The sequence below is a fragment of the Strigops habroptila genome, chromosome 10, assembly GCF_004027225.2.
Source record: "Strigops habroptila isolate Jane chromosome 10, bStrHab1.2.pri, whole genome shotgun sequence".
NCBI lineage: Eukaryota > Metazoa > Chordata > Aves > Psittaciformes > Psittacidae > Strigops > Strigops habroptila.
The window spans coordinates 29,508,740-29,524,535 of NC_046359.1; the positions used below are offsets into that span (position 1 = coordinate 29,508,740).

The following is a 15,796-nucleotide window of genomic DNA, read 5'->3' on the forward strand; positions in this document are numbered from 1 at the left end:
GAACATGCTACTACAGATAGGCCTGATTGATAGATTCAATACTGGCTAGTTCCACTAGTATTAGGTGTTAGAAGAAATAATCTAATATTGTTAAAGACAATTTTAGAAATGTTTTGGGGGGGTTTTAAGGTAGAGCATCATTTGATAATATTAAGTTCTTAAAGAATTTCAGAATAACTTAAAAAATAGCCAACCCAATTTTACAAATACTACAACTGCCATTACATTTGGGGGTAAAATGACACAGTATTACTACCTACCATTTCCACTGTGGGTTAACACAAAAAGAGGCAAGAAACACACAGAAAAAGGTCAAAGAAAGAACCAGTTCAAATTAAGGAATAATGGGAGTGCACACAGCTCAGTCAGTTATGATCCAAATAAAGCAGCTCAGTAAACATATGGTTGAGGGAACTTTACTATGATGGTGTGATAGACATGTAGTTAATTCTGGCTTGGACAATGGGGACATTTATCCATACAGGTGGTAGCAAAAAAGTATGGTTATCACATTCCAAGCCAGTACAGCGTGCTGCCAGATCAGTTACCCTAAGAGAATATAATCGAGAGTGCTTAGTAAAATGTGTATAAATCAGTAATATGTACATCAATATGGACAGACACAGACATTTAAAAATGGGGAAGCAGTAAATCTGGAAATCGCTTAGAAAACGCTGTGTATAATAGCACAGCACGAACCCTCAAACCAATACTGAATCCAAAAGGACACATGTGAATCTTAGTATAGACAGAGAGATAGTAAGAAGACCTATTGTATTACTTCTGTGTTAGCACTGGTGGTGTGCCTATTAGAGTATAAGTCTTGTTCTACCATCTGCAATTAATAAGAAAGTAGCTGGAATACTGGAAAAAGTTAACAGAAGAGCTGACAGCACACCTATCAATAGGAAAGCATATGAAAACTTTAGCAGAATAAATTATTTGTGTTAACAAGGAATTTGCATAGATTGATCACAATCCAAGTACTCACACAGAGAACAAATATTAAGAAATCACCTTACCATGTTTAACAGAGTAAGGTACACTGTCTTGATCCACTGTGAAGCACTTTTAGACAAATTAAAAAAATAAAATAAAATTCTACTGTCCAAAATAAACACCCAAGTTGTTATCTAATGAATTAACATAAAAAATTTTTTTCTGGATCCAAAACCCCAGTTTGGATTTTTTTTTTTTCCTTACTTTTTTCCTTTATTGAGAACAGTTTATGACAGTAAAGTACTTGTTACAGAAGTCTCTCTAGCTTCGTATTCTAAGAATCTACAACAAATCTCTCTAAATGCCTCCCATAATTTAAGCAAAGTATTTTCTTCCAGATTCTAAATGTCTTAAATCTAAATGTTTTTATCATCCAGCTCATGATGCCTACCTTTGTAGCTGATGTCAACCATAATTACAAATGTGAATTTTCTTTCTCAGCCTTAATATAATTAATTTGGATAGCTATATATCCCTTAGATCTAATTTTCATTCAGAAATCAGAGAACAAATTTCTCTTTGGTAACAGTTAAAGAATATATCCTGAAGTATTTTGTGGCAGGACCACAGAACCATCTTCAATGTTCAGAATATAATGAAAGCTAGCAAATTTTAAAGAGGAGAGCACATAGTTTACGACTATTTTTTCCCTTTCAAGGCAAAAGTTTATTAAATAAATTGACCTGTTTCCCAAGGTCCCAAGCCAATGTCTGTTGGAATACTAAGACTGGAGCTTTGAGAGGAAATATGTATCTATCAGAACAGTTTCTGTGACATTGCTTTGAGAAGGAGAAAGAGATACGTGCACATTTCTTGAATATCTGGCAACCTTACAGACACACACACCCCCTTTACTCTATCAGTTTGCTTGTTTGAAAACAAACCAACCTGAAAAAGAAGGCAAAATAATCAAACAAGAATTATATGTATAACTGTAAATGTTAATTATATAATGGTAATACTCATTACATCAAAAGTATTTGAATATTTTTCCTCAGCTTCTTTTCCATGATCTACCACAATTTTATAATTTAAGTCCATTAATAGCACAGATAATTTTATTAATAAGTACACTGAAGCAGAGCCATACTGGGTCAGACACTGAAGGTCCACTTATGTCTCATTTTGTCTCAGGTTAATGCGGCCAGTAACTGATGCTTAGACAAGAGTGAAAGATCAGGACAAATGCATCATCCTACTGCTCCATTAATTCTCCCAACATCCAGTACTTCCTGAGCCATAAAGTGATGTCTTTATATTTAATAGCCACAGTGAATTTCTCCTGCACAATTTTTTCCCCTTTGCTTTTTTAATGCATGTCATGTGTTCTAGGCTCCGATAAATTCTGTGGGGGCTTGACCATGTGCTTTCTTTCATTTTTCTCTGATTTAAGTTTGCCCTCTCCAAGGCAGAAATATCAATGTTTGCTTCCCAAGTTTTTGCATTGCTGTTTCGCAGATAGCCACTGCTGGCCACTGGATAACATAAGTCAATGGGCTAAGCCAATTTTCTGCTTCAACCCAGTTCAGCTGCTCTAATATTCCTGTCACAGTCACAGAACCAAAAATAACCTGCACTGACTTACAGGTGTATCCACACAAACAACTGGGCTACATAAGCCAGTGTAACACATAAACCACTATGACAGGTAGATCTGTATCTCTGATCGCAGTAATGGTGCTTCTCAGCTAAATGAAATGGTTACAGAGGATTCATACAGAAATATCTTATATTGATACAATTAGACTTCTATCAACATAGTACTATATTTAAATAAACAATGACTTACAGACATTCCCTGTGTTGTCAAAACTTGTAAGAACTTCTTTAACATTTAAGAGTCCGTTATGAAACCTGGAAGAAAACATAAACAGTGACTTTACTAACATATAACCAATTTAAAAAACAAACAAACAAAACAACATAACACAGACATCTTGTCTCTTTCAGAAAAGAGGTTCACTGCAGGCATTCATTTCTCACAAAGCCCTATCACAGACAAGCAGCAAACAGGTACTACTGTAGCCACCAGGGGGAAAACAAGGGGACAGTCACAAGTCTGCAAAGTTCCATCACTGAAATCCATGAACCAGGAACATGTTTCACAGAAACGAACACTTTATCAAAACAAAAACCTTTCCAAAAAGCATCGATTTTTGTTTAGTTGTGGAAGTCACATATAAGAAAGGAATAATTTTGGTTAAGACGATTTTTGAACAGCAAGTAGCTGTACACAAATTCCCATTTTCTCCCACAAAAATCAAGAACACTTAATGTGAACAATAAAACTGATTAATGTGTTCAGTGAACTGCATTTTCTTTGGTTTTACATTTGCATAACCAAAGTGAAATAAACATTCTAAACTGGGGATAATAAATTAAAAAACTGATTTTCACATACCAACTGCAAGTTTTAGAACATAGTGAACAAAACACTGGCAGCAGCAGAAAGAACATGCACCAAAGTTGAATAAAAAATTGCCTAAAAAGTTTCCTCTAAATGTTAGAGATGTCAGGTTAGCTGGATTCACACACACAAAAAAGCAACTAGGAATTTTTTAACTATACCGATCTAAGCTATACCTCAAATGAACAAAATAAAAACATCTTACACTTCACAACAACCAGATCACAGAGCTGTTTCACAAATGCATTACAAAATCTAAAAAGAATTCAGCAAGGCAGAAAAATATAGTATTTTAATAATATTTTAAATGAAACTTGTAAGGCTGTTTAGGAACATGCTAATTTGAAACACTGAAAAAATGGAAGAAATCCAACAATTCGAGCACCTACAAAAATAGTTCTCATTCTCTCAGCTTTTCTTTCCTGAAGATTGTTGTAAGAACTGAAAAAAAAAAAGTCAACATTTTTGCAAATACAGAATTGTACATTTATAGTGCAAAGAAATGTATTTGGAGATTTTCATAAGCTTACACATTAAACATTTACATGTTAAATTTTGAGAAGCACCAAACAGCAACCAGAGTTGCTCTTAAAAAAATGAAAGTCAAATGGAAATCAGATTAACAAACTGAAATGAACTTTTAAACAGGGGCAACAAAATATAGGAAAGATGTTACAAAAGACTGAACTGGACATTAGAGCTCTTCTCCCAGCTACATAAAAAAAACCCCAAATCATGTTCCCTAGCTGCAGTGGAAGCCTAGAACAATTCCGATGGATCATATGGACTTAAAATGCACTTTTTCTTCTTTTTATTTTTTTTTAGCAAGTTTATTTTCAATCAGATTGGACAAGCGGTGCAGCAGAGTTAATTCGAGAGAAGTGACGAGGAAGCGGACAGGATCAGCAGTTCTGCCAAGCACAGAGCTGCCCTTTAAACTGTGCCCTGCTGACTCCTCAGCATCCTATAAAACTCTGTAACTGTGTACAAGTCTGACACAGTTAGGGTCTCTCAGACAGCTGTGAACCTCTCATCTCTAAATAAATGTAAGATGGGGGTGAGGGAGATGCTAAATAAAGAAATATTTTAATCTCTGTTGGCATGCAGATTAGTCCTGAGATAACACATTTCAGTTTGGGTTGTCCCCCTTCCCAATTTCTTTACATACACAGTCAATATATAAAGGAGATCTATCATGCAAATCTCCAAGTCAAGCAAACAAAGTTGAGGATGAACAATTTAGTAGTCCTGTACCTGTAGTTCAACGGAATACTATGAACAAGGAAAAACAGAAGTAAGTAGAATGTCCTGGTCTGGAAAATAATACAATTTATATACTTCAGGGTCAAAAGGTAGACAAAAGCAAAAAAGGGAAATGACACAACCATAGCACTGGCCTTAAAATTATCACTAAACCATATTTCAGGCTGTTTCCAAAATAAGGTTTATAATTAGAGTTGAGAAGTAGACAGCTCTGAGTACCTCAGCCTGAAGAATAACCTAAGATGCCACAGCAGATGCAAACCACACGGCTTTGTCTTTAAGGTTATCCTGAAATTTTGGTGATGTTTTAACATAATCAGTGTTCTTCATCTATATTATTATTTTTGGTATACTCAGTTTTCATTAAGGATGAGTTCTTCCTCTGATTATAAAATATTCTTTCCATAATTAAAGTCAACACACACACATTTCAAACATATTCTTACATTTATTATACAGTGGCCAAAAGCTTGTGGCATCCACGTACAAACACAACACACCCCAGTGTTTTCTCTCTTGGCCAGCAGAGGCATTTTGCACAGACACCCTTTTCTGCCTCCCTGCAATATTTAAAGTCTCTTCCTCTAACTCTCTGTCTGAACAATCTCTTTCTTGCTTTCACAAATATTGTTCATGGCAAGCACATAAGTGAGCCGTAATTTAATGATGAGAAGCATCCGGCTTTGCTATGAGGGACTTCCCCTTCTCCTCATTCTTCCAGATGCCCACTCCACACTCACTGTGAAACGGGGTTTAACGGCTGCTTCCTTTAGTCTGATCAGTTTATGAAACCTTCACTGAACAAAAGCAGGGAGCAAGCTCAATCTCCTAGAATGAGAGGCATAGCCATGGTCTCAACAGTGATCTGGATACCAAAGCCACTCATTTACTTCAAAAATCACATCTCAGGTCTTAACTATATTGCCATTATGGACTATTTTAATACTACTCCACATTAGTTTCCAAGTCAATTAGCATGATGGAAGAATACCTCTTCCTGCTGCGATAAAGTTTTTCCTCCCTACACCAGCCTAAAAAAAGAGACACTTAAATTCTACTGTAACTACTTAACAGTTAGGGAACCCAAACAGTGAAGAATTGAGCGTAACTTCTACTGCAGACAAGTTTTAGGACTGAGGAAAGCAATGTGCCAACAGCTGAGGTACTTGTGAAAGGGAGAGCTCAGGGAGACACACTTCTGAACAGCAACAGCCTCATGTTTCTCCATTTGGAGGACTGTTTGTAAAGCCTGCAGACAAATTCTGCTTCACCTACTCCCCAACTCTTTTTTCCACCACAGACTTGACTTGCAGACGAAAAGTTGCATGCACCTGTAGATACAGGTATTCTCTAACCCCGAATTCTGCCACAAATACTATGCTACTCAGTCCTGCACCTAAACCCCGCAACTTCTAGTTTGGGATCCTCAGCCCTGCGTATACTTCCCCAGGAGTTCTGTAACGGCTGATGCTTCACTGTTCCATCCCATCCCATCAGCTGCTCCTCCACTACTGAGCCCAGGGAAAACTGCCAATCCACGTCACATCTTGTTCCTATGAATGCCTGTCGTAATCACAGCTTCCCACAGTACGTCTTACAAGCTGCCCATAAAAAGTTTGCCATGTGCATTGAACTATGAAAGTCAAGGAAAGGAGCCACAGAAGCTTGTGGCTAAACGCCAACCCCAGAATTCCCATAAATTTCCACAGGCATCTCAAAATACAGATGAACGTTTCTGCAGTATTTACTGCTTTGGAGTATGTCACGGATGTTGTACAGTTCAAACAACTTCAAAGAAGTTCAAAGCTGTGACTGCTGAGATCAACAAAGTACTTAAAAAAAGCACAGGTAAGCATCATGGAGAAAGCGAATTTCAGGCCAGTGTGGTTAATTTGATTTACAGTTTTCTTATAGTAAGTCTTCAAGGTAAAATATGCAAACATTTCTATGGCTAAGGTTATATAAGACAAATCTATGAATGATAAACTAATTGAACTCACGTTTCTCCTGATATAAGGCAAAGCAAAATTCTTTACTTTGGAATATGAATAAATCAACTTCGGATGTATAAATGAAGACAGAGAAAGAGAGAAAGGAATCTTTAAAATATGTTAAGATTCCTTCCTATCCAATTCAGGCAACACAAGTGGCAGACTTTTACATGTATTTATAAATAGCTATAGATAGTAGAATAAAAATAATCCTTCGGTAGCTCCCTATTAAGGTATGCTTTTCATCAACCATACTAAAACAAAACTATATTCCTGCTTTTATTTTATTCTTCAACTGAATGAGAAAAAATAATACAAATAACTAAATATATATACTAAACTTAAGAAATCTAAAGAAACTAAGATAGACTACACTTCCATATAATAGTCAGAAGAAAAAAAAAGCACAACAAATCACAATATATTACTAACCTGGTCACAAAAAAAAACCAACCCTACTGTATGTGGAATATGAAAGACAGGATAAGGGTAAAAACATTACTCCTAAGGGTACTTTACAAAAAGGCTTGCTGAGTGTCACCATCAGTCGTCCCAGTAAGATTTTCTGACCAGATGCTTTTTCTGGGCCAGGGTATAGCAAACCAAGGTAAATACTCTTTCACTCCAGTTCAATATCACAGTTTAATATGGCAAGAAACCAAACCAATGGCTTCTTTGACTACTAATTCTTTCTACAGATAACACGTCTTGGGCAATATGATGGAACAGTCATAGCTTCATCAGAGAATGAAAGAAACACGTTGCCAAATCACTTTTTATTTCTTTCCTCAATTTCCTCCTCCTGTGACCAAGCCTTTATGTTACTAAATCCACACGCTGTCTCTTAGCACACAATAAATGGACGAAAGCAGGTTTATCATATCACACAAATTGTCCATAAGGAGTAGAGAATATTCCTTGAAATCTGCTTCCCCTCATTTTTTTATGTCTATCCCTAAAATAAAAATCCATTAAAACTTAAAAATGTTATTAGCAGAAATATCCTATAAGAACTGCCAATACAATTCACTATCTTCTAATACACTATTTGACACAGACAAATAACATGCCTCATTTCTAAACAAAAGGTCTACAATCATCTAATAATTTCTTTCATATTTTTATCTAAAGGTTCATTCATATTCAGAATAAAGGCATGACACCTTGCAAAGAATACTTAGCACTCTTTACACAGATTTAACCCTTCTCATAAGCTGCTGACATTGTTCTTTTGAGTTCTGCATTTTAGTATTTGAAATCAAATGACTGATCAACAGCAAATATTTTACCACAGAAATAACTTATTTCCTCTCTAATTGTTTAAAATGAGCCTACAATTTTAGAGTAAATCTATATCCTGAAATAGAAGATTTGAAGATATTGATTGCTCCTTTTTTAACTCTAACAGAAGAATAATTTTCCTGTCTAAAAGACAGACACCATGTCCACACTGAGACACTGCATCTTTGCGATCCATAATCAACTCATTGCTAAAACTATTTACACAAAATTTAAATCTAAAAGCACATTCCTGATTAAGAATAGAAGGATTCAGAAATGTAATACTAAATGAATATTTTTAAATGGCTCTGCTTACTCACTATGTATCTTCCTATCACCAAGAAAACGTATATTTAGCATGTGTATAATTTTTTAACAGCCAAGTGAAATACCCCCAAAGTTAAAAAGAACTTGAACAAAGCTAATTAATAAACATGAATGTTTTATCAATTAAAAAAACATAGCAATTTCATGTATGTAGCCACCCAATTCATATCATCAAGACAAGCATGTAGTATTGTAGGAGCATCAAATGTGGTACAAATCAAAGGAGACTAATCAAATGAGATTCTGGATTGTAACACAAGAAATTTCATTTTGACACATCTTTCACTGCTACCAAAAAATCACACTCATCAAACACTCCTCATACTCCAGAGCTATCGCACAGCACCTTAGTACCTATACAAACTTCAAGAGACCACCTTCCACTGTGTATTGTGAATTTACATTTCATTAAGCACACTTGAGATCACTGTTTAACCAGAAGAGTTGTGAGGATTTTAAAAACAAGTCAATGATGTTATCACTTCAAGGATCTAGTCAAAATGGCACAGAAATCCATCTTGAATTTTTTAAGCAAAAATTGGCGCTTCTGGCTTCATGTTTTGGGTGATTTGTTATTAAGAATTATTCTAAAAATAAACTAATGGCAGAAAAACACAGTGTAAGCTCTTCTTTCCTAAATGTGAATCCAACCTGAATTTGACTAGAGAAATAGCAGCCTATTAAAACAAGCTTGAGAAGTTCAGAAAAACATGTATATGACTGGTAATTCCTACCAAAGCTTCTATTTGCCTAATAAACTGGTCCCCCAGTCCCTCTAAAGCAGTAATTCCAGCTAGGTCATAGCATATCTGAATATACAATTTGATCAGTTTTGATAGCCCTTGAACTGATCCAGCTTGACCTTTATACTCTTCGCCAAAAGCCACTAACAACCTTATGAACTTTCTTAAGCATTTAGTCTTGTCAAGATCTTAGCTGACAGCCCTTTTAACATCCAACATATGCAATGAGCTTTCTCAAGAAGATATTAATGTATAAGGAAAACATATGTAGATGAAAATTCAAAAGCACTTTTGTCAAGATTTTAGAGAGGCCATAGCAACATTTTTTCCTTAACAAAAAGATATATAAAAAGGCTACTCCTACTCCTCGCCTACTCAAGCACACTGTTCTGGGTTTACCTGACTGATGTTTTTGTCATTGTTAATAACATGCTATTAATATGTTCTTGTTATCTTGTTAAAAATGTTTCTATTGATGAAAATGATTATAATTCATATTTTGCCAAAGGGAGGAGAAAAATGAAGGCAACACTGTCAGACATACAGAGGATCCTTAAGTTTCCAAGACACAATCAGTTCTCAAAGATCTAGGAATGCTTACTCCAAGATTTCTTATCTTCTAGATACGTAAGTTTCAGTAAGGAGAACTGTTGCTCTGTTACGTATGTTAAAATATTATGTTTCCCCCCCTAAATTACTGATTCTGCAAAAACAGAGAAGAAACTTTATTTAATACAGACTCAAGGTGAAGTGGATTTTATTGCAGGTATTTATACTCTATCTCTGGCAAAACACACTGTGATTATTTTCTCCTTCCCTTTTCACCATCTTGTAGTATTCTGAAATGTAAGTATATGCCAACTCTTGCCACTGCTTCAGTATAGAGAGAAAACATTTTAATACAGAAGTGTTACAGTAAGTAAGTTCTAACCGTTATTCCTAAAACAATCAGTGATTGCCATTTTGTAATTCAGAGAGTATCTTCTGGAAAGGAACAAAATACAGGGAAAAGATAAAAATCCCCACCAGGAGACAATGTCCCTATTCTCCTTAATATTGGCTTTAATTTAAACGTCCCAGTTAAAAATGCACTTTACAATTTAAATGACTCAGGCTTTCCAGAATATCCTCTACTGTGCACATAATGCAAAATCCTACACCTTCAGCAGAGCTAATTAGAGGCAGCAAAACAAGTATTGATATAGAGATGATTAAGTTACTATTGCAATGATACTGCTGAGGCAAAACCAAGTTATAGATATGTATAAAACTGAACAAGGAAAAGGAGATCAAAGCATGAGGAAAGGGAAAAAAAGCCTACCCCACATTGCAATGAATGGGGGCTATAAAGTTTTCTGGTTTGCTAAAGCTACTGAGAACTCAATAACACTCCTTCAGAGGGTCGCAGGGGGGGAGCAAGGGGGGAGGATCAGGGGTTTTGGAGTTTGTTTGTTTTGTGGTTGGTTTTTTTGGTTTGTTTTTAATAAAAATACCTTAATTTGGTTTACCTGCTGTAATATAAAACAGATTTCTTCATTAGGTAAAATCATTTCTATGGGAAGAGGAAATTTTTTATTCTTCTGTTTTGCAAACTGGCTTCTGGAGTTTTAAAAGAATTATTAAGAAGAAAATTAAATAAAATATAGATCACCACCAAAAAGGTTTTAGAACTTTATGAATAACATCCTGTCATTAAAATTTTTATTAAGACTACAAGTAAATGTGTTCAGGTTTTTTGCATCCTACTTATATTTGAAGAATGTCAAAACAGAAAGCTATTAGAAATATAACATAAATGCTCATATTTGTATTCGGTTATAGGTACAATCGTCAGTGTTTTCATTCAAGCTCTGCCACTTCAGTGAAATTTACCACGAAAAAACCAGACAAGCTGCTTACTGTAACAAACAACTAAAAATAACATCTAACCGTTTATTTGTAAACTCTGCCCTAGTTATACAAACACTAGGAGAATGACTAATGAGTTTTTATTTGAGGCCTGTACAAGATCTTAGGAAGTACTTAAAACTTATTGACGGTTACCTTAAGGACACACTGTACTCAGGATAAAAGATGCTTTTATACTGAACCCAGGTCCCAGTTTCCTCTTCTGTATTCTGATCCTCTATTAAGAAGAGATTGAACGATGCAAACCTTCTTACAGACACTTGTTGAAGATGGACATCTTTCAAGTGCTTTTTCTTCAGAACCTTTGAAATGAAGAACAAATTAAACATTAAGAATAGAACTTTCAAGAAAAGAACAAACACAGGCTTATTTAACTGAAAAGGCAAGTCTGGAATCAATCATAATAGCTATGCTATCAGCTAATAGTTATGAATAACTAGTCCAAATATGTCAAGCCTAAGAAAAACAACAGTGGTATTGATGGTAGGGATCAAGAGAATGAGTTGCAAATTTCTTATATCTCAATAAATATAAAGCAAATACACTGTGTTCAGAAGTACACAAAGTTGCTTTTTTAAGTGCTCCAGTAGACTCTCACCAGAAAGGCAAACTGGGTTCTCCCCTATCCTCTCACCATTACCACCACAATGAAAGTTTCACAAACCAAGCAGTGCCCTCACCAAGCAATTTCCATGACACGCAATGTCTCTACAGATGGAAGAAAAAAAATCCTCGAGTATCTTCTTGTGAATTTAAGTGACTAAACGCAAAATGTGACCCTCAGGTGCCCCAGTGATAAGTGTTTGCCAGGTAGACTGCCTACTAGCCTAGAAGTCTACTGTTGCACACTTACAGAATTGCTGCCAAACTTGCCTGAGTTGAAAAACTTGCTACCTGTGCCAGGCCCCAGACTTTCAGATGCCATAACTGCTTATTCCCTCACCAGGTGCCCCATAAAGGAACTGATGCATTAGACAATCTTTATGTGAGCCCCAAAACACACTGACAGCACCAAGTTAGAATCATAGAATCGTAAGGGTTGGAAAGGACCTTAAGATCATCTAGTTCCAACCCCCCTGCCATGGGCAGGGACACCTCGCACTAAACCATGTGGCCCAAGGCTCTGTCCAACCTGGCCTTGAACACCGCCAGGGATGGAGCATCCACAACCTCCCTGGGCAACCCATTCCAGTGCTCCACCACCCTCACTGTAAAGAACTTCTTCCTTATATCTAATCTAAACTTCCCCTGTTTAAGTTTGAACCCATTACCCCTTGTCCTACCATTACAGTCCCTAAGGAAGAGTCCCTCCCCAGCATCCTTGTAGGCCCCCTTCAGATACTGGAAGGCTGCTATGAGGTCTCCACGCAGCTTCTTCTCCAGGCTGAACAGCCCCAACTCTCTCAGCCTGTCTTCATGCGGGAGGTGCTCCAGCCCTCTTATCATCCTCGTGGCCCTCCTCTGGACTCGCTCCAACAGCTCCATGTCCTTTTTATGTTGAGGACACCAGAACTGTACACAGTACTCCAAGTGAGGTCTCACAAGAGCAGAGTAGAGGGGCAGGACCACCTCCCTCGACCTGCTGGTCACGCTTCTTTTGATGCAGCCCAGGATACAGTTGGCTTTCTGGGCTGCAAGTGCACACTGCCGGCTCATGTTAAGCTTTTCATCAACCAACACCCCCAAGTCCTTTTCTGCAGGGCTGCTCTGAATCTCTTCCCTGCCCAGCCTGTAGCAGTGCCTGGGATTGCCCCGACCCAGGTGTAGGACCTTGCACTTAGCTTGGTTAAACTTCATAAGGTTGGCATCGGCCCACCTCACAAGCGTGTCAAGGTCCCTCTGGATGGCATCCTTTCCCTCCAGCGTATCAACCGAACCACACAGCTTGGTGTCGTCGGCAAACTTGCTGAGGGCGCACTCAATCCCACTGTCCATGTCGCCGACAAAGATGTTGAACAGGACCGGTCCCAACACCGATCCCTGAGGGACATCACTCGTTATAGGTTTCCAACTGGACATCGAGCCATTTACCACAACTCTTTGCGTGCAGCCATCGAGCCAGTTCTTTATCCACCGAGTGGTCCATCTATCAAATTGATGTCTCTCCAATTTAGAGACAAGGATGTCATGCGGGACAGTGTCGAACGCTTTGCACAAGTCCAGGTAGATGATGTCTACCCCTGTCCATCAGTTCCGTGGCTCCATCATAGAAGGCCACCAAATTGGTCAGGCAGGATTTCCCCTTAGTGAAGCCATGTTGGCTGTCACCAACCACCTCGTTGTTTTTCATGTGCCTTAGCATGTTTTCCAGGAGAAACTGTTCCAAGATTTTGCCAGGCACAGAGGTGAGACTGACTGGTCTGTAGTTTCCCAGGTCTTCCACCTTCCCCTTCTTGAAAATGGGGGTTATATTACCCTTCTTCCAGTCATCAGGAACTTCACCTGACTGCCAGGATTTTTCAAATATGATGGACAGTGGTTTAGCAACTTCATTCGCCAGCTCCTTCAGGACCCGCGGATGGATTTCATCAGGTCCCATGGACTTGTGCACATTCAGGTTCTTAAGATGGTCTCGAACCTGATCCTCTCCTACAGTGGGCCTAAGGTCTTCATTCTCACAGTCCCTGCATTTGCTTTCCAAGACCTTCGTGGTGTGGTCAGAGCATTTGCTGGTGAAGACTGAGGCAAAGAAGTCATTAAGAACCTCAGCCTTCTCCAAATCCATGGTAGCCAGTTCTCCTGATAGCTTCCAGAGAGGGCCCACGTTGTCCCTAGTCTGTCTTTTATTTGCTACGTATCTATAGAATCCTTTCCTGTTATCTTTTACATCCCTTGCCAAACTTAATTCTAGCTGGGCCTTAGCTTTCCTGACCTGGTCCCTAGCTTCCCGGGCAATGCTCCCATATTCTCCCCAGGCCACCTGTCCTCGCTTCCACCTTCCATAAGCTTCTTTTTTCCCTCTAAGTTTCCTCAGCAGCTCCTTGTCCATCCATGGAGGTCTCCTGGCCCTCCTGCTGCACTTTCTTCTAGTCGGGATGCAACACTCCCGAGCACGTAGCAGGTGATCCTTGAATATCAACCAGCAGTCTTGGGCCCCCCTGCCCTCTAGGACTGTATCCCATGAAACCTTACTAAGGAGGTTCCTGAAGAGGCCAAAGTCTGCTTTCTTGAAGTCCAGGGCAGTGAGCTTGCTGCATGCTCTTCTCACTGTCCTGAGGATCTCAAACTCAACCATCTCCTGATCACTACAGCCAAGGCTGCCCTGGAGCATCACATTTCCAACCAGTCCCTCCCTGTTGGTGAGCACGAGGTCAAGCATGGCACCTCTCCTTGTCAGCTCCTCTATTGCTTGAAAGAGGAAGTTGTCTTCCACACAACCGAGGAACCTCCTGGATTGCTTCTGCCGGGCCGTACCGTCCCTCCAACAGATGTCAGGATGGTTGAAGTGCCCCATGAGGACAAGGGCCTGCGAGCGTGAGGCTGCTCCTATCTGTCTGTAGAGTGCTTCATCCACAGAGTCCTCTTGATCAGGCGGCCTGTAACAGATCCCCACCGTAATGTCCCCCATTGCTGTTCTCCCTTTGATCCTGACCCACAAACACTCTGTTAATTCATCACCCATTCCCAGACAGAGTTCCATACTCTCTAGCCTATCACTGACATAGATAGCAACGCCCCCTCCCCGTCTGCCTGGCCTGTCTTTTCTAAACAGCCTGTAACCTTCCATTCCGACACTCCAGTCATAGGAGCCATCCCACCATGTTTCTGTGATACCAATGACATCACATCCCCGTAGCCTTGCACACATCTCTAATTCCTCTTGCTTGTTCCCCATACTACAGGCGTTTGTATAGAGGCACCTCAGCCGAGCTCCAAATGAAGCCGACTCAATGGCTGGGGCCATTGAAATCAGTGCTAAGAGACTGAAGAATTCAAGACAGTGGCTGAGAGAGAATGTGGCTGTTTTTATGTTTTAAATGATTAAAACACTTGTTCAGCAAAGTGAAAACATGGGCTCTCTGCCCTGCATAGTCCACTGCACTCAACCATCTTCAGGGAGTGAGGTATCGACCCCTCCATACAGGAAAACTCAGCACCCAGCCTGTTTGAACTGTATATTGCACAGAAGACAATTAGTTTTTCCCTGCCAGACAAAAAAGGCTTATTCTTTAGGTCAGGGCTTATTCTTCAGAAATGGAAGAAGAGATAGAATCACAGAATGGTTACGGTTGGAAGGGACCTTAAAGATCATCTAGTTCCAACACCCATCATGGGCAGGGACGTCCAGGGTTTAACTTCTTTCTCCTAACATTGGACAGAATACATAAATAATTGCCATTGCCTTTTTAAAAACAAGATGCCTATGCAGTCCACAGTGATGAAAAAAAAAACCAGAGCAGAAAATAAACTCATCCCTATAAATAGCTACAAGAAACAGCTCCACTGAGTAGGACAGTGCCGCAATTTACAGGGTTTTGCCAACTAGAGATCAATCTGAAGTCAAATGAGAAACAGCTCTCCAGAATTATGAAACTTGAAATGGAAGCTTTGCATACAGGATGCATACAGCAAAATAACAGGTCAGTGATTTTTTTGGCTGCACCCAACCTTTGTTAACATGCTTTAACTGGAAATGCACTCATACAGCCTTACAATTTGGTTCCGTGACCTACTATGGATCCTGCTTGCAGGATACTTGGAAATACTACACATGGGAGCAGAGCAACTCTATTTGCCATGCTGTTAGTTTCTAACAGCTGGTCTGATGCATAAGGCTTACTGCTTTTGGATCTATTTTCATCTATTCAGCGTATGAAACGCTTAGGCATTTTCATCAAAGCATTAAAAATGCCTGTGTGCTGTCCACACTATTTCTG

At 38.9% G+C, this 15,796-nt stretch overlaps 1 protein-coding gene across 3 annotated transcripts in view; it reads right to left on the reverse strand.

Annotated features, from left to right (window-relative positions):
* The window catches only part of CAMKMT (calmodulin-lysine N-methyltransferase), a 223,768-nt gene that overhangs the window by 203,368 nt on the left and 4,604 nt on the right, over positions 1–15,796 (reverse strand). For 2 of the 3 annotated variants that reach the window (XM_030499142.1, XM_030499143.1), the window contains exons 2-3: positions 11,055–11,221; positions 2,789–2,853 (exon numbers count right to left, since the gene is read on the reverse strand). In XM_030499142.1, the coding sequence (XP_030355002.1) occupies positions 2,789–2,853; positions 11,055–11,221 (232 nt within the window). The remainder of the gene's footprint in view (positions 1–2,788; positions 2,854–11,054; positions 11,222–15,796) is intronic. The other variant, XM_030499144.1, reaches the window with a different exon arrangement.